At 44.0% G+C, this 19842-nt stretch overlaps 1 protein-coding gene across 1 annotated transcript in view; it reads left to right on the top strand.

Moving 5' to 3' along the window:
• The window catches only part of myo1f (myosin IF), a 47883-nt gene that overhangs the window by 3912 nt on the left and 24129 nt on the right, over nt 1-19842 (top strand). The window contains exons 2-4 of the mRNA XM_088622437.1: nt 14549-14680; nt 18134-18223; nt 19124-19218. Of these exons, the coding sequence (XP_088478563.1) occupies nt 14549-14680; nt 18134-18223; nt 19124-19218 (317 nt within the window). The remainder of the gene's footprint in view (nt 1-14548; nt 14681-18133; nt 18224-19123; nt 19219-19842) is intronic.

Raw genomic sequence — 19842 nt, 5'->3', positions numbered from 1 at the left:
GGCCGCTGCCTCTCGCAGCTCGGGATCCGAAAGGAGTGTGGCTGTGCTCTCTGGGGGGCTTGGGGCACACGTAAGCCACAGGGAAGTTCAGTTAGCCTGAGAAAAGAGGTAGTTGTTGGGCGATGTTGCAAACCGCGCGTGGTGAAAGAGACGGCGCTTGCTACAGAACAGGGAACCACAGATTGGCTGATTCTCGCCTGGCCTGTCAGAGAGCACTTTGCCCTCTGTGGCACCTGATGCCTGCTGGGATCTGGTCACAAGAACCTCGCGGAGGCAGGGAAGGAGCCCGTCTCCCCCAGGGGTGAAGCCAGACCCGTGGGCCACCCCCACCCTACCCCCTCAGAGCCACGCCCCTTCAAGACGTTCAGAAGCGTCTTCTGCGTTGTAGATAAATTGTGTCACCTTTCGTATGGTTTTCGCAAGACATTGAATCACTTCCACAGCTGCCTTTTGAAACAATAACATTTCCCTGGCGGGGGGCCAGTAGAGATTTCATGCCTTTGGGAAACGTTGCTTCACAGAACATGGGCCTGAGTGTTAATGGAGCTGTGTTTATCCACCTGGCTTTTTAAAAAGTGATCCTGGGGCGGTTTGGCAACTCTCATTTTGAAATCGGGGAACAGAAAAAGAAAACCGGGCCACGTGTTGTACTGATGTGAAAGACAACACAAGTCTTTTTAAGAGACATTCCGAAAATCTGCTGGACAAGGTTTTAGAAGAGATGAAAGTCTTCCTTCAGAGAGAGCGACGTGTTCTTAGATGTCTCTTTGCCCAGAGCTGTAATGAGAGCCTGGCAGTCAGTCATACTTGTTGAAGCTGAATTGGCTTGGCTTTATTTCGGGTAATGGAGTCACAGCTGGTGTAAAGACCATAGTGAAGCACTGGCACGGCCTAGATCTAGATCGTTTGGGCAAATTACAGTTTCTTTGTGGCCCAAGAGAGTGAAGCTCATCTTTTTTCTTATTTACGTTAATTTGACATGACAGGGACACAGCTATGCGTGTGTTCATACACTCCCTCAAGAGGTACCTTCACATCTTCAGATCTGCCCTCTTACAAGGTGTTTTCAGACACTGCTACCTCAGTTGATTAGGTAGCGCAAGTCAAACTGTTAAGTGTAGAGAGTTAAAAATAAAAGTTTGAACAGTCAGAAGACACTTTCGGACATCCCCTTTAGTTTGCCTTCTGATCAAATTGTTTTTGGTGTCCTTAGGTTTCATATTACCAGAGTTTAAAAAACACGTTCTGTGTCACAAACACCTTTGCAATCACACAGGGTTTGTGAGTCCGTTTTTGTCCCAGTTGCTCTTATATTAATGCAGATACACAGCAAACCAGAGAGAGAGGGGAGCTGCTAAGTTTGATCATGAGAAACTTTCCAGCTTTTCTGATCCTGGCTGGGATTTGACGCAGGACTCCAATCAGAGCTCCTGCCCTCCCTGCTTCTCCCCGTCTCAAGCTGTTTCGCTCAACACTTCTGAACAGCTCTGAAAAAGTCATCTGGCCCGCGGCTAGTCGGATAAGCAGGGTGGAGATCTGCCATGAGAAGTTGTCAAGGAGAGGGAGAATTTGCTTTATTGTCACAGAAAACATCACGTACCTCCCAGCCAATCTAGCACACGGACTTGTTGAGGTCTCATCCTGCCTGTCCTCTTCTGCCGCGTATCTTTCAGCGCCAGTCAGCCCATCTTAGCGGGAAGCGGCACATTCCAGCTCTGAAATGTCAGGTCAATTAGTTGTCTGTTGTGGTGTCTTCTGGGGGAGCCATCAGGAGGAGCCTGTTTCTGGGAAGTACACAAGCCTGGTAGTTGAGAACCGAGAACAGACTGAAGGAGGCCCAAGTCTGTGGTCAGGCTTGAGTAGCTAGCTCATAGTTATTTTCTCTCTGCTGTAGATAAACCGATACTTTTGCATTAGTGGCTCCGACTAAGCGGCATATTTATAGATGTGGTCTGCAAAGTGCGAACAAAACAGACTGAGGAGACAGAAGCACAGCAGTATTGTCGATCAGAAAATTTCCTTGTTTTTGTTAGCAAGCTATAGCTATAGAGAAATTTCACACTGCCAGGCTAAGAGCACTTCTTAAAATAAAAACACCGTAATTTATCTCATCACTGTTGACCGATTTATCTGTTACAGCAGTTAAGATGGGTGTTTTAGCATTCAGGGTGTTTAGCTGGCTTTTTGTTTTAAAAATCAGTGTTTTGAAGATGGAAATTGTAAATGTATCTGGAGTCCTCTCTCTCTATGCAATCTAGTCACAGTCAGCTTTTCAAACCTGCAATATCTGAGGCTGTGGTTGTAACAGGAGGTTATTTTGCACCTACTTTGGGATTCTTGATTTGCTAGCTTTGGAGAAACATTGCACCTCACAAGACATTCTTTGCTGTTTAAATTAATAATTAATAAATTGCTTTTGCAAGTGCGCACACAAAGACAGCAAGTTAAAAACAGGCTTGCCCCTCTCTTTCCAGAGACTTGGGGTGGATTAAAGATTGCTGCGAGACCTCTGATAGCTCCAGTCAGCTCTGTCCTCTGTTATCAATAATCAGGGTAACAGGAGGCTCGGATGGATGATACACTGTTTAGCTTCAGTCGTCCTGCACAGAGATGTTGCTGTCCATTATGCCACAATAGACTCTTGTATTCAAAGCTACATGCAGTAAGTCTGGCTGAAATTGGGTTGTTCAGTCCAAAGTGGAAATATTGGAAATTCTGTCAAAACAGCCAAGGAGGTTCACTCTGTAAAGTTCCTCATCTACGCAGGGAAACCCGTAACAGCCCCTTTCCCCAGTAAAGAAAGCAATATAGTCAAATAGTCTAATATATTCAGTCAACCAGCCTGACCTATTTACAGTACCATTTAGGGCTTGCTGGTAGACGTTATTGAGAAGAAACATCTGCCGCATGTCTCGTCCACCAACACACATGGTGCACTCAAGGTTCAGAATGATGTGCTCAGGGCAGAGTTCATCTAATGCTGCAGCTAACCGCAGATCAATGTAGGTGGATTTTCTTTGGCTTGAGTTTTTATCAGTAGAGTTTGTCTCCTTCATGAAGATGCTTGCCGCAGCTCACTGTAGCTCGGAGAGTGTCGCAGGCACTTCACTTGAAATAGTGGGCCGCTTTAGTGTTTATGTGGCCAACCACAACTAACCTATAGAGGCCTGTAAAATGTCTTATACCATAAGTGATGATAATGAAGAGGGTAGGCCTCAGACAACCCAGTCATTTCACTTCAAGATATTGATGTTGGACTGGTGAGACCACAGCTAGGAAGCTGGCCTTACTGTGGTTCTACTGTTCTACTGCAGCGGTCTTCTGGTCCAATAGTCTCTGAACAGTGTCTGGTAAAATCAAATTACTGTGTACATTGATAATCATGAAACCGTATTCTACCTTAGGTATTAGGTTTTAGATTTTACACGTAGGGTGACTTTGAGAGACACTTGGCCACATGTGGATTTAACAGAGGCCCCTTTGTAGTACAGAATGATTGTGCTAAAAATCAAAACATTTTGGGGAATTAATAGAGATTCCTGGTGACCCTATTGTATTAATTTGTGTTCAAAGGTGGAGTGTATTCTTCCAAGAGAACACAAGGGTGTTTTTTTTGTCATTATGCATTAGCGTTTACTGTCATTGAGGTGCTTGATGGTATTAGGGTAATGTGTGTTGTCCCAAAATGTTCTGGAAAATCCTTAATGTGTCTTTTATCTTTTTTACATGTGATGTGCATGTTATTGCACATCGCATATGTCTCTGGTTTTCCTTCTGTTTACTCCACTCCATTGAAGTATGCTTTATTAGTCTAGAATAATATAGAATAGGCACTCTGCTACTGTCTTACATGGTTTGTTTTTTTATAATCCTGGGAATCTAGAAGAGCAACTGTAGCTTCCCATTTCGGAGGAGTATTCAGTCGAAATGTTTAGAAACTGCAGTTTTTACTGTGCCTCTCAATGTGTTGTAGAAAAAAAAATATTTCAGAGGAGCTGAATGTTATTTTTGACAAAATTCTCCAAATTTTAATTAGAATTATTCCTCTCTCGCATAGATTGTTAAATAAACATGTGAATGAGCGCTACGTGAAATAGGTCATGAATAAATGAAAACGAAACACCTTAACTTAGATTTCATCTTGGGGGAAAGCACTTGCACATCGTGAACAAGTCCCCTGGCTTCTGCTCACGGCAAGGCGTTTCCAGGTTTAATAACCTCTTCATTACTTGGTCTCCCACATTGAACCATTTATTATTTTTAATTTCTTTGTGGTTAGCTCTCGCAGCTCCGCCACAGTTTGTGATCATGAGAACACAACACTGGTTAGAAACAACAGAAGGGCATTTTGGCCCATCTGGTTTGGTAGTTGGCAGCTAATTGATCTGAGAATCTTCTTCAGGCGTTTCTCGGCTGGCTGGTTTGGGATCTTCTAGCTTGTTTGTGGAAGTCTGGGACAAGTTACCAGCCATGTTGTTGGAGCCAAGATCCCGGTGTCTTTTTAAAAAAAACTGCCTGATGAGCTCCTCATATTAACTAACAAACGGGCTAGATCGGCCAAAATGGTTTGTAAGACAACACAGACTTGGCCTTTAAAAAGCCCCATGTGGGGCTCAGAGGTTAGAGCTCTTTAAGCATTCTTCTCTAAGGCCGTGGAGGGTCCCCTGGTTGTGTTGGGAGCTGGAGAGACCTGACTGAGCTGCCACCTGTCAGCATTCCCAACGCAGCCCACCTGTTTCACACCTGGATCAGACCAGCCATCGTCTGACCAAGGAGCCCACTTGTCTCTTGAGTGGGTGGCCACCAGTGTTGATTGAGCTATTCGGAAGCTTCCCTGTGATTTTAAAAACACTTCTCTGAGGGTGAATCCACATACATAATCTGGGTATAGGATTCCTCTCTCTCGGATCTCGGATCATATATTCCTCTTAAGTACTGGACTCTTCACATTGTTCCATTTGCAGACTTATCAAATACTGTGTACAGTATAGTTATGGCTATCATGGGGGAATTGCAGTCAAAGACTATGGCTAGCGTCTTGACGTCTTGACGATTACTGCTGTCATCCCTGAAGTCATGAAACTGAAACCATCACCATGTCTCTACGGTAACTGCTGTTAACGTGAAATCCATTCTTCCATTTTCAAACCTCTTCTTGTAGCTCAGGGTGGTGGGGAGGCCAGTGCCTATCAGGGCAAGAAACGGACGCAAATCGGGGTACAACCTGGTGGGATTCTAATCCATCCACACACACACAGACACACACACTCGTACCGGGACCCAGTTAACCTTCCAGCATGTCTTTGGACTTTGGGAGTGAACCCATGCAAACGCAATGAGAACATACAAACTCTATGCATATGCAGGATCTGGAATTAAACTCAGGAGCGCAGTAACATGTCTAATTCCACTTTTAATTCTGTAAATGCATATTATAAACGGCATGTATCACGATTACTGTTGACAGTCCTGCTAAGAAGCATCCATTGGGATCACTGGGTGTGAATAATACTCAGAACTAGTAATATTAGTGTGAGGACAATATTATGAAGCAGCATTAAAATAAAGAGCACTAAGATTTATACTCCATACTAATAATTAGTGTACATTTATACTAATATATAAAGAAGCAGCCATTCAGGTAACTTTAAATTAAGAAAATAAAAGTGCACACTGCAACAATATAAGCACGTTGCATAGCAGGTGCAGACCATGAAAACCAACAGCCCCTGTAGAAATGGTATTAATGGTTCACCATTGAGTAGTAACCCATTAGTAAAACAGCTCTTCCCTTTAATAGAAAACAGCTCTGCTAGCGTGAGATCTAAGCTCTCCAGAGACAGGTGAAACCTAGACAAAAAAGTACCAAATAAATGTGTTTGTTAATCGGTGTTTAAAATGAGATTGATGAAGAGGTGAGAGAGCTGCCTTGCCCACAAATGTAATAATAGGGAGTATTCTGAGAAAATATAGTGTTTTTGTCATGAACAATTTGCCACAGCTGTAAAGGGACCTTCAGCGGAAGTAACTGACCAGAGCAGTGAAGAGAGTACCTGAGAGACAGCTGAGCAGTGTTAGTTGATGCTGGAGCTTTTTGCGTTTATGAAAAAAATCGAATGAATAAAATTCACTCGAGCTGGGATAATGCACATGCAGCCAGCCCTGTGATTCAAGGGGCGAGTGGATCCCTGGTTTGTTTGTTCGGTTGGCATAGGTCAGCTCCTGTGTCTCGACCAAGAGGAAGCTTTCTGCACAAATGTTTGCACTGAAAACTGCAGTGTGCCTCCAGCAGACTTCCTCACACTAACAGCTATGGGGGATTGGGTAAGGGTGAAAACAGGTTTCACATCTGCAAATTAGAAACTAAGAATGCTCAGAACACAGTTCAAGGGCCTGTATTATTTCTTTTTTGATCCAGTTTTTATAGGGAGAGGTGTACAGCGGTTCATACTGGTGCCTCACAGCCTTCGGGTCTGGGCTTTGATTTCAAGCTGGGGTACTTTCTGTGTGGACTTGTTGATTTTGATCTTGTCAGCTCTTGGTCTTGTGTTTTGAAACACCCATAAATATATAAAGATTTATATTGCAGATGCATTTCGTGGTAAAATAAATTCATAATATAACGCACTTGAGTGCTTTATAGGCAATGCCCTGTAGATATTAGAGCAACCTCCTGAAAGGGGCTGGCTAAATCACTGACTCGTGCGGCCAGGGAAAGGGTTTAGTTTGAGAAGATATACGCCCAACTTTATCGTCCATCCAAAAGGGAGGAAATCTGTCTTTGGTATCAGAATACAAAACTACAAAAAAAACAAAGAACACTCAAAATAATCACACGTTAAAAATAAACAATAGTCTTAGCTTTCAACAATACATATGCACACATCTCACTCTGTCCAGATGACACTATCACTGCACTGATCTGACCGCTTCATACAGGAAACAGTCGCTGTCTTGAGAAGAAAATGCTCTGTGTGCTGGTGTGTTTGAAAGTAAGATTAGCTGAAGAAGGGGCTTGTATAGTGATTTCATGGCTGCAGCTGTGGTCCACTGCCTACTGGTCCCAGAATAAATCTGTTCAAGACTGATTTTCTCCAAGCCCGGTGGGTCTGGGCCAAGTCCAGTCTCGTCATACAGCCGGCCGAGGGTCTTCCCATACTTCATGCGACTCTTGGTGTTTCAGGCACTGGCGCGTTAGATGACTGGCTTTTCTCTGTGCGTGCACACACCAGCAGACATCATTTTCCCTTCTCTTTGCCTTATAAAGGCAGAGGCTCAAAAGGAGAACAGCTACTGGATTTCCTTCCTATTTGGTATTATAATCTAAGCCACCTGCTGGGGAATTTTGAAAAACAAAAACAGTCATGTGTGACAAAGCATCCTGTTAAAAAATACCCATTTGCTGTTATGTAGGGCTGCTGTGCAACCTGTGCCCTGTGCTTCCAGGATAGTGTCTGGATTGCTGCAGCTCTTCCTAGGAGGGTGGATGGTCTACTGAGTCTGATTTATACATGAAGAGTACCTGTCCGTGCATTTTCTCTCGAGTCATTCCGAAAGCTTTCCATACCAATTCTGTGTTTTCACAATTGTTGCCTTTATTCTACTGTGCTTTTGTCCCACATCTGCTTTCCTATGATCTTTTTTTTAAATTATGCCTAACCTTCACTTTTACTATTTTAACCACAGTATTACTCTGCAGTGCACGACAGTAGTGAAACTGCAACAGGAGCTCTGCAAAAATCAGCCACAAAGGCTCTCGGACCAGAACTGGAGACTCCAGCACATCTCTGTGTTCCTGTTTCAGTGCCGGGAGGAAAGCAAAGGGCTTCTTGTATCTCATGGCCAGTGGTCCTGTGTAATGCTCTCTTACGCCCTCCAGAAACCTGCTGAACCTGGAGAACAAAGCTGTTGTTCTAAGCCCAAGTGTCAAACTGCTTGTGTCACCTCCATGTCACCACATTGTCTTCCTACCAGTAGTTAATTCACACTGTGAGACATCTGATGAGATTCTCTCACTGCTTTGCCTGAAGTAGGAAGTAACTTTTTCGTGGTATGAAAGCAATAATGATCAGAATAACAGTAACAATAGCAACAGACTAGGTTATGTCATGCTTTCCATAAAGAGATTTTGAAGCACTTTCAAAAAAACGATTGCACAATGCAGCAGTGCAGGAATGTTACAATAAAACGGTCCCATTTAAAAGCAGCTAAGCACATCCATCCTTTTTCTAACTGCTTCTTCCGGCTCAGGGTTGCAGAACAGCTTAAGACTATCCCAGAAAACAATAGGAACAAGGCAGGATACACCCTGGACGGGACACCAGTCTATTGCAGGGCACAGTCACACTCACAGCAGGGCCAATTTACCCAGAAGCCCATTAAACTACCAGTATGTCTTTGGACTGTGGGAGGAAACCAGAGCACCCAGGGGGGAAACATACAGTACAGACAATGAGAGAGCATACAAACCCCTTACAGAGAGCACCCTAGGAACAGAATTGAACCCAGGGCCCCAGTACTGAAAGGCAGCAATGTAAACCACAGCACCACCATGCCACCCCAGTTAAGCACATGCTCTAAGAAATTTTGAAACAAAACAAAGAAATAGAAAGTTCACGATGAGGGAATAGTCGTGTACTTTTACAGCCTTTTGTAGCTTAACTATGAAGATCAGAAAAGGAGGTAAAGGTTCATTATTATAATAAACCATGCAAATTGAACTTGGAGAGTAGTGTTAGAGGCTTGAGAATAATACCAGTTTTAAAAAGCTGAGAAAATAAAGAACTCCGTTGGATAGCTTCATTGCATTTAAACCTCAGAGAAAGAAAGACTGTAACTGTCGGGGATCATTCTGCTCTGGTGTCCTGTACTGGCGTTCCCAAGGTCAGAGATCACCTGACCCTGTCCTGTGAATGAGAGCATACTTGCAGGCTCTCTTCAAGATCGGGGAATTTTCTTCGCTGTCTGGATCAACAGCCCTGTGATGAGCTGTACTGCCAGTACGCGATAGCCCTTGCTTCATTTTAGAATTTCTTTGAGTCACTGCAACCATCAGGCTATTAACAGTGTCTCCATTGCCCCAGTGCTGTCTCCTCGCAGAAACCACATCAGAATCTTTCTGCAGGGATACAACCTCACCAAGCGTCTTCACAAATAGCAGGTCATGGTGTTCACAGTTCCTCAGAACCGGGACCAGACAGTCATTTATACTTACTTACAGTTATACTCGTCATAATGAGAGACGAAACCTGTTTTTCTGCAGTGGTGGAGATGATTGTTCTTTTCCAAAATAATAATCTGTTCCGAAACCCGCTATATTAACCTGATCAAAGTATTTAAGACTACTGTTATCACTGAAATTGATTTTATTTTAAAAACTCGACGGACAGGTTGCCTGACAAGGAATTTTGGTGTTTTAGTGCTGTACTGAGGTACAGTAAGCCAGAGTTCATCCCTGATCAGTCAATTCAGTCTTTCCTGTAGGAATCCTTTCCCGTCTTCAGCCACCTTTGACTGACAGGTTTCCAGATGTGTCTGTCAGGCAGGAGCTGGCGTAGAGTGTAACAGCTGGAGTGGAGGGAAATGAACACACTCTGGGGATGCAAGAAATCACAGCGTAGTTCAGTGCCCTTTTGAACCATGATTGCCTTATGGTGGCCCCCCAGAGAGTGGAGACTGGTTAGTCAGTGTATTTGAGATGGTTCTGGTCCTTATTTGTCTTTTACAGAGAGTCCACAGGTGGTGGTAAAAATATAAGATTCTCAAATTTCCTTTGGTTTGAGCGCTGTATGGTGTCAAAGACTTTGATGAGCATGTGTTCAGCACTGGCAAACCAGAGCAGAGCTCCTAGTCTGGTTGTCTCAGGTTTCCTCCAAATCTTCTCCTGATTACTGTCGGCTGCAAGCTTTGAAAAGAATCCAGTGACCCCACTAACATTACTATGTTTGATATGAAGCGTGACATAATACATGAAACTTTTTAAAAATACAACCCACCAAGTTTGCACACGAGCCGTTCTGTTTTTATCCATATTTGTAGTCCGACTTTCGGCTACTGTGTTGGTCGTTCTGAAAATAAAATGCCTGGCTCCTCGGGCTGAGCTATCAGGAACAGTTCAGGGGAAGTAATGCGGAGTTACACCACACTCATATGTCTGTTTCTCTCTGTGATGTATGAGGGCTCTTTCACAAGATATTTTTGGTGTTCTGTCCATCTCAGGAAACAAAAAAAAATGAAGTTATCATTTAAACTATTTCTCTGTGTCCTTGTTTTTTAAATGCCCTTCAAATGTCTGTTTGACTTCATTTCAAACATATTCTTAAACAAATTAGCTCTCCCTTTCTAGAAGCATGTATTGAACTCTTCAATGTCGGCTATGACAAAGGAGCTGGAAACACAAGTAGAAAGTTCAGCCTTTGAAAGCAGAAAACGGGAAACACTTCTTTACACACAGGGTGGTGGGAGTCTGGAACAAATGTCCTGACCAAATCAGGGAAATCTTGGTTGGACCAGTAAGCTCCTAGCTGCTGATCTGCACTTCGAATGACCTCCTCCCAGGTGAATCTTGAGTTCCCGAACTCTAATGTTTTAAATAATGTTTTAACCTAGAAAAAGTGAAACGCAAAACTCTTAAAATGGAATGGGCAACAGTTTCATAATAGCATAACAGGAAACTACAGATGGCTTAACCTGCGATTGTCACTCAGACTGTAGTGTTGCCTCCCTGCCTGGCCAAGGAGACGTCCCGCTGTGCTCTGCTGTTTGCTCACATTGTTAAATTCTGCTACCGGCTCTGAGCCGAAATCAGGTCCGCTTTCTCAGTTCCTGTCCGCTGTCCACAAGGACAGGACAGCTCCTTGCTGTAGCATGCAGCCTGTGCCTGAAGCCCCTCTTCTTCTCAGAAACAGAAAGGGGAACCAAACTGTTTTTTTTTCTTGTCTCTAAATGATACCAAATGAGTAACCTTACCCATCATGTTGCATTTTACGATACAGGAGTCCTCACATTCTTTCTTTCTTGTTGCAAGCTTCACGGTGGCTTCGCAAATTTCTTTGACACTTGGCTTCCTGTAAGATAGCCTCATTAAAGGCATGTTGTGCAAACTGGAATATCTGATGCAAATTCTTATGCCGTCTTTATTTGCAAAGCTTTGTGGGAAACGTCCACCCACTTGATTACCTTCAAGTGTCATGAGTGCAAATAACTGTGATGCTTAGAAAGACTTAGCAGATTGTTTGTTTGTTTTTTAAATCCTCAAGTAAATACTGTATCTTCTTGGCAAAGCATCTAAACCAAACAAACATTTTTGGAATTGCTACAGTGATCAGACTGCCCCTTCAGTGAAATGCCGCTGTTTTGAGCTGGAGCCAAAGCAGTTTGTGTTCCATCAGAGCTGCCATGATGGGGAAACTCAGTGTGCATGAAGTAGGGGAGCACACACAGGTTTGTTGAGAGTGTCTGCTGGCGGCCAGTAGATCTGCAGACATTCTCACAGTATTATTTGTAAACACCATGAATGTGGATGATTTATAAAGCAGTTAAATATATGTAATTCAGAGCACTCAATAAAGCAGTGCTCATGCTTGTGCCGCAGAGAGTTTCCATCCTAGGCTAGATTCTGATTGTCAGTCCTGGCCCTAGCTCGCCATAAGTCACTACTGTGCCTGGGTGCAGCCAGGAGTCATCTTGGATTCTGTGCAGAGCGACAGAGCAACCTCGGACCTCTGCAGTGCTGCCTCTGAGCTCAGCAGTCAGCCCTGATTCATTAACAGCTTCTGCTAACATCTCTGCACTAACATGACACCCTGCAGGAAAGGCTCTTGCAAATGAGGCTGGTCAGCTGTAGAGAGGAATGTAATTACAGCTGGCTTGCCACCAGAGGGCTGCCTCGCGGCCTCTAGTCTTTGTAAATAGTCCCACAGTGGGTGCTGATTATTGTATTGACTAGATTAGGGGTAAAGCCTGGTTTGGCACTTTCTCACACGGGAGTGGTTAAAGTGTGGTATTTGGGTTTGTGTTTTGTGATTGTGTTAGGGTCAAGGTTAATGCCATGAAGCGACGCCTGTCCAAAACGAGTTACGAGAGCTTGATCTCCTACAGAATTGAATAGTACTCGCTAGCATGCTGTTACTTAACTCACCTCCCAGCTGTGGGTCTCCAAGAGAGCAGAAAGTGTCCACGTTTTTTAACTGAGGGCATTTTCAGTTATCTGAAAAATCTTTCCTGCCCAATACTTGCTCTTGTTAACAACAACGCACCCTATTCTTTTCAATTTCTTGATTATTCTTTTATTCCTCTCATTGCTTTGTTTTCTGATTGATGGTGGAAAGAGCCTCTTGGTCAATATGAATTTTGCTCAGGTGCCTTATCTGGTTAACTGAAGGATTATTAGAAACACTCAGTGGTGGAGCAGGCAGTGGGATGTCACAATCCTAATGGCTCTGACGGCAAAGGTAGGCTGTGGAAAAATGAGACTTCCAGTCATCTTGACTCCTTACCATTGGATCAAGGTCCATTCTGTCTGGGAAATCTTCCAGCACGTTCGGCAAACAGCTGGTGATGAGGGCAGCAGGACTGTGTTCCAGAAGCTTCCGGCCATGAGCTGACGTGAGGGTGGCAGACACAAGCTGCTGGGTGAAACAAAGTGTCAGGAAACGCGACAATCGCTGGGGTGTCGATGGACTTCACTGGACCGACAACGTCGTCTAGACGCCCAGGGAGGCTGTGTTGTCCAGGCCTGGGCACGGCGCTCGCTCAAGAGAAGAGCTTTCTCAATCTCCCCGGAACCCACATGAAGGAGCACCACACTGACGCCAGCTGGCGTTCTCGGGAGAGGCCAGCGCCTAGGTACCACATGACCACAACACGGGGCAGAAAAGAAGGAGCAGCAGCCACAGTAGACCAAAATCAACAGCCCAAGAATCTGCTTGGCAGACACGGCCCAAACTTGCAGCAGAGCCTGTCTCTTGTTGGCCTAGGCGGCCATTTCAACATCCGCAGATGAAAGTCGCCCTTAGCTACGATGCAAAGAGATAGCGTTTATTCTTGACTTGTGATTTGCATGGCTCCTATTTCCTCCTAGCGGGGGCATGTGTTCTTGGGCGATCTGGCTAGCGTGGGCTGTGTCTGTTCAAACGTACTAAAATGGAACATGACCTCAGCCCTCGTCTAGGGCTCCGGATGGCTCTTTCTGAGTGTGCTGGTAGGGTCTGATGTAAAAGGCCGCTACAGATAGAACATCTGTCCCTGGCCAGTCAGTTCCTGTATCTCGATATTTTACTTATAAGCTATCAAATGCTCATACTTCTGCTGAATGTAGGCGTCAATGTAAATGCTGTACATGGGTTGCACTGCTTTATTCACTAAGAGAAACAGCATTTAACACTACATACCACTACAAAGGAAAAACTGAAAAGCATTTTTTGCAGACTTTGTGCAGTGCAGTTTGCCATTTTTTTTTAACATGCTGTTAAACTACAAGACTTGAAGTGTACAATGTTGTTTAGGATTTGGATTGTTTTCTGTATTGAGGTATTGCACTGTGCCCAGTCATTTATTTTAGATGAACGCGCTTCTTTACTGCATCACCTGCAATTTCTTTTTGGAAAACTGTCACTGATCATGCTGATAGACGCTGTCTAATGTGATGCGTGCCACTGTAGTTAATCCAAACATTATTACTGTATATTTCAAATAAGCATCCAAACCTTCAACAGTAATCTAAAAAAGTATTTTAAATCTGGCCTATATTTCCTTAAGATTTCAATAATCCTCTTGAGTAAGTGTGTAACGTGGCCTTTCACAATAGTTTACAAAGTGTGACATCATAAATCCTTATCATGTCTACACTGAAAAGTGCTAAATTTATGTAACTCATTAGTCTGTTACAGCAGGGTTGGATAGGTCAGGGACAGTCATGTGGCGTGAAGTATCTTAAGTGTCTTAAATCTTCGTTCCGGATAGGTGGGCAGTTATCCAATTCCCGGGATTCCGTTCCATGCGAGAGGGGAAATACTTGGAGGGGAATTAAGTTATTCTAATATATATTCCATTATACTGTACCAAGAAACATCGTCCTCCTCTCTGCCCAGAGCCTAGGCCACCCCAGGTGTGACTCATCAATGGCAGACTGACTCAGATAAGCCCTGCAAAATGCTTTTGAAACTCCTCACACCCACAGCCACACCTACCCCCCCCCCCCCCACACACTTGTCTTTCCTTTCTCTGCACTGTTGAATTTTGCAGTCTAGCAAAATGAATGCAGTGATCTGGCAGGGTGGGAGACCTGACATGTGCTAATCTAGTCATTGACAGGAACCTGACCTCAGTGGTGCGTCAAACAGCTGAACATTTCACCAGTCAGCACATCTGCGCTCATGCGATCGACCTCGAACACATCTGTCTGTGGGCAATATGGAAAATGCATGTGCCAGGATCTGACATCACTCAGGGATTTGATTCATTGCACACTTGGATACTCCCAGCAGGAATAAGGGAAAAATAATTGTTAAAACAATCCCTCTCCTAACCTCACTCTTTATCTCGGCAGGGAAGCAAGTACCACTGGCAGAGCCAGAATGTCAAGCAGAGCGGAGTGGACGACATGGTCCTCCTGTCCAAGATCACGGAGGACGCCATTGTGGAGAACCTCAAGAAGCGCTACATGGACGATTACATCTTCGTATCCTTCCCCGGGGCGAGCTCCTGCTGTGTGCCAGTGCAGAGGGGTGGGAGAGCCGCAGTTCTCCTCTCCTCCTTCTGTTTCCCCTGCGCGCCACCCTTGGGCAGCCTGTCCCAAACAGGAACGGAGGGAGGCATGATTCAAGAAGCATTGTTACAAAATCATTGCATCTGCAGCACAGAAGGAAAAAGCTAACCTACCTTCATGCTCCACGCCCTGGTGCTGTAGTGATCAAGGTTAAAAAAGTGAACATCAGGCACTCTGAATAACCATGCCTTTCAGCAAGAGATCTAATATTAAGATATCCACATGGAGTGCAAACAAAAGAAGGCCATTATGAAAATTCAAATATGGCTTTTTTTCTAAAAATATTTGCCCTACATTTCCCTCTAGTTCTTTGTCAGTGTCTATCTGATGAATATTCAATTCGTTATAAACCACACTTTTTTGTTTTGCGGAGGCCTCCTGTTTCCTCTTCAGAAAAGCTGAAGTCATTGGGGGAAGTCAACAGCGACCCTCACATCCACCTCCACCTCAACGCCAACCCCCAGCACACACACAGCTCTCCCTGTGAGCAGAGCCTGGCTTTGATGTGAAGAGTTTCTCACCATACAAGGAGAGAACTGCCGTAGTGACATTGCCTATTGGCTTACCATTGAGCAATAACGCCTGTAGAGCTACAACACAACTGTCTTACACACATTCACATTCACAGTGCTTCGTGATTCTGTTCCGTTTTTGACACCAGCACCAGGTTCTGTAGTGTGAGCCAACACAAAGCTCACTTCCTCTTTTCACAGGAAGTGCCTGACCCCAACCATCAGCCTCTGTTTGTGTGTAAGCACGAATTCACAGTGAGTCCTTTTCTTTACAGAAAACAGCTTAGGAATACCTCTTTTTTTTTTTTTTACGATCCCTGAATTTTTGTAATCGACAGTTGTTGATCAACTCAAAACACCAGGATCCCGGCAAAGGCTGGACTCTATGCATCGAAATAGGAACTCTCTAGCCTACATCTCCTATCAGAGCACACAGCCCATAGCCAGCTGGGGACAGATCCTGGAATGGACAAGCAGTGGGCTGCATGGGTCAACTGCTACAGTCAGCCACTTCCAAGCTTTTCAATGATAGCAATTGAATGCCCAGCTTGATCCCTTGCGCGTCTTGAGCAAAAACAGTAGCCACAAAAAGAAAACAATAATAAAAAAAAAGATCTGTGAAACTTTCATAAACCACCAACTAACTAATTTATTGCTCACATGATCTGCATAATTATATAGTTATCTATATACAGTTTCTGCTTAAAACTCAAATAAGCTCAAAGCAGTGGAAAAAATAAACTCAGAAAAGTGGAAACTATGGGGTAGTGTATGTAAAACCGAGAATGGGATTCACTTGGGATTTACACAAAGGGTTGTGGGAGGATGGAACAAGCTGCCCAGCCACTAACTACAACTTGGTCTTCACTTGCCTGTAACTGTTCTTAAGTTCTTAAAAGTTAAAGAAGTGAGGATGGTACAAAAATTCAGAGACACACAGGTCTGAAAACAACATTAAACTTTGGGCGTTGTTTAACGTCATTGTGCTGGGCCACCCCCTGACCTCAGCTCAGTCGTAATCATACACTCTCATTCACAAATTCGAAACTTTGCAGTATGAAAAACACCGAATTAAAGAACAAAATCATGCAGGATGTTTGTAGCAGGATGTGTATCTTGCTAAATATTAAAGTGAGGAAGTCCTACTCCCTTTGAGGTTAAAGTATGGGTTTATTTTTCTACCATTTGAAAGAAGCATTTTTATCTAGTTAAAAATGTCTAAACTTTAAGTTCCTGTTCATTTTGAGAGGAGACAAGAGCAAAACCCCAACACATGCTTCTGCTTTCAAAATAGGCAAGCTCACTTCTGAATTTTTTAAATCCCCTACTACTCTTGAACTGAAGACAGGAAGATGACATGTAGGTAAATGTACTTATAAATGTATTTCTTGAAGTCATAGGGGAAGTGGGGAGTTTTTCATTCTTCGTAAGATCATTCTGTGAATTCATGTGTTCTCTTCCATTGCAAGAGGAAAGACGTCACTTATCTCGTACTGCTGACGGCTCACCCACTGCAGAGTATGACCTCAAAGCCCAGCTCTTACCTTGCCATTCTGTGCTGGTTTTCACCTGAAGTATTTGTGCAGTCAGATTTAAGAGCCTGTCCTAGCAAGCAGCAGGTGCAAAACGAAATACACTCTGGATGGGACGCAAGTCCATCACAGGACACACACACAGACACAAACATTCACACCAGGGCCAGTTTTCCCAGAAAACAGTTAACCTACCTGTGTGTCTCTGGACTGTGGGAGGAAACCAGAGCGCCTGGGGGTACCTCACGTGAACAGAGGGAGAACATGCAAGCTCCACACAGACAGCACCCCAGCTCTGTAATTGAGTACACAGCCCCAAACCTGTGAGCCAGCACTGCTGGTCACTGTGTCACCGCGCTGCCTGTTATTATTAACACCTACAAAAAACGATGGTTGGGTGTATAGACAGAGTTTAAATCAAGGGATGTTCTGTTAACAATTATGCTAAATTATGTTATGTCAAATTAAGTTATGTTAAAAGTTTAAAAACTTTACTTATAATATTGAGCTCGATTTTGGATACCATGCCATAGAAAAGATATCGTTGTTCTGGAATCCAACCAGCTAAGAACAACCAGACACAACCCAGGCTGAGGGAATTAATTACACCTACAGCATGAAGGAACTGAACCTTTTTAGCCTTAAACAGTGACGAATATGGTATTCAGAGTCCCTAAAGGCCTTGACAGAGGCAGCCCAACAGATGTCTTCAGAATGGACAGTGAAACACGAACCAGAACGCGTAAATCAAAACTACATTGAAGTGCATTTAAAGCTGAGAACAAGAAGGCACTTGTTTAGCTTAAGGGCTGTGGGAGTATTGCACAAGTAACACAGACGTTGTTAAAGCCGATACCCTGGCCTGTTTGAAGAAATGAATGGGTGAGGTCTTTCAATCAAAAAGCTGCTAACTACCAAAGGAGCTGGATGGGCCAAATGGACTCTTCTCGTTTGTAATTGTTCTTATGTTCTATTCAGCAGAAGTTGTCTGTAAACCAACATACACAGAATCGGGTCTGAAATATGAATGAATAACTGTTAAGGTATTTATTATAAGGATACACCATCAACATTGTTATCAACTAAATTGTTGACCAGCTTGACCCGGGACAGTCTGCAGTACGATTAAGGCTTGATCTAGGACAATCTGCTATAGGATTAGGGCTTGATTTGGGACAGTCTGCAGTAGGCCTGGGTTCAAGGCCTACTGACAAGCCCATTATCTTAATCACAGGACCTCTCTGTTTCAAAATAATGAACCCAAGGTTTCTCATTATCAGCTGAACCAGAAGGGTGTTACTTTCCTTCACAATTGCTCCTAGACATACATTGGCTCTGTGCTGATATCCGTGAACCCTTTCAAACAGATGCCATATTTCACTGACCGAGAAATCGAACTCTACCAGGGTGCGGTAAGTATTCTGCCTTGTAAACGTGGTTCTTTTATGAGTTGACAGCTTATGCTGTGAGTTTCATTGCGATTCATTGTCATCTTGGATCTTGCAGCATATACCGAACCACTCTTTTTTCGTGTTTGAATTTTATGAATGAGGACTCTGGGGCTTCTTAGGGTCAAATATTAAGGTGAAAGGTCATTCAAAGTTTGTACAACTGCAGAATGACCTTAAAGATAGCACTAATACATGTTAGTCTTACCCTAATGCAAGATGTCATAGAGAAAAGTAAAAATGCCACACGGACAGCCACAACCAATAACATGCAGGAACAGAAGGTAAAGCACTTCAGCAGTGAGTTTATAAAGAGCTGAACGAAAGACGCTTGTGATTGATTGCTTGGAAGGTGCCCCTGGTGCTGGCAGGGATATGGGTTACAGAGCAGAAAGGCAGATTAAAGGAACTACAGGTGAATTTAGAAGGAAGCTTTAATGTAGTATATAATTTATAGCTACAGTATTTATAGCTATAAATCCTCCGGCTAAGCAATTGGTCTCTGATGAATGTTTGCCTTAGTAAATATCCTGTGAGATATTCATACTCCATTGCTTTAACTAGAGTGTGCTGTGGTTTCAGTATGACTTCAATACACTGCACCATGGGGTTAGCACGATGCACTGAGATAAATGCTTGCTATAACAGACCATCGTACTCCCATGGTCCAGCATTATAAATTAAAGCAAAGGCGTGCAGGAAAGCACGCTAAGACTGTGGTAAAAATCATAGTAGAAGTGCACAAACCTGCAATGAATTTACCCCAGGAATGGTTCATGAAGTAGGCTTAAGCTTTAGCCTGTCGGGTGAGGATCTGACCAGCCTGGGCACGTGCGTGCCTCTGTCCCTGCTTGTCTCCCGCAGGCCCAGTACGAGAATCCTCCCCATATCTACGCCCTGACCGACAACATGTACCGGAACATGCTCATCGACGGGGAGAACCAGTGTGTTATCATCAGGTACTGGGCCTCTCTCTCCGCTCCTTTTCACTCGGGCCGCTCGGAGGACCAGCCGCGGGGAGAGCGTCCTCGCCTCGCGCCTTGAGTCCCTTTCAGCCGGTGCTCCGGTCATACCGACCACATGGCAAAGACGTTCGCAGTCCCTTCACCAGCTCTGCCTGCTCAGCATTCACTGGGCCTATTAACTGCATAAGCACGCAGACTGAGTGCAGGGGTGAGGAGGAGGGTAGATTTGGAAAACACCTGGAGCAATACGTCACCTGTTCAAACACCTACTGGTGCAGGCGTTTGTTTAACGCAGCAACTGTATGTCAATAATTTCAAAATCAGCACTTCCCTACGTTAGAAATCGAGCTTAGTCTCATTTTAAAACAGAACTGTAAGTTATCATTAGATAATCAGCTGTTCCAGTGAAGAATTTGAAGAATTCTCAAAGAAGAAATGTACAGGAAGTGATGTGTATGGGGAATTATATAGGTGTTGCACTGCATTCAGTTCTTCAGAAACAGGAACCACAAGAGACTCCTACTGCTGTTTTAGACTAGCACGTCTAAAATAACAGGCCACGAGCAGGAAATGGAACCAGGGCGAAACAGAGGTGATGGGCCCACTTTTACTGTACAG

This window comes from Lepisosteus platostomus, chromosome 27, assembly GCF_059453375.1.
Source record: "Lepisosteus platostomus isolate fLepPlt1 chromosome 27, fLepPlt1.hap1, whole genome shotgun sequence".
Classification (NCBI taxonomy): domain Eukaryota; kingdom Metazoa; phylum Chordata; class Actinopteri; order Semionotiformes; family Lepisosteidae; genus Lepisosteus; species Lepisosteus platostomus.
This window is presented reverse-complemented; position numbering and strand designations above follow the sequence as displayed.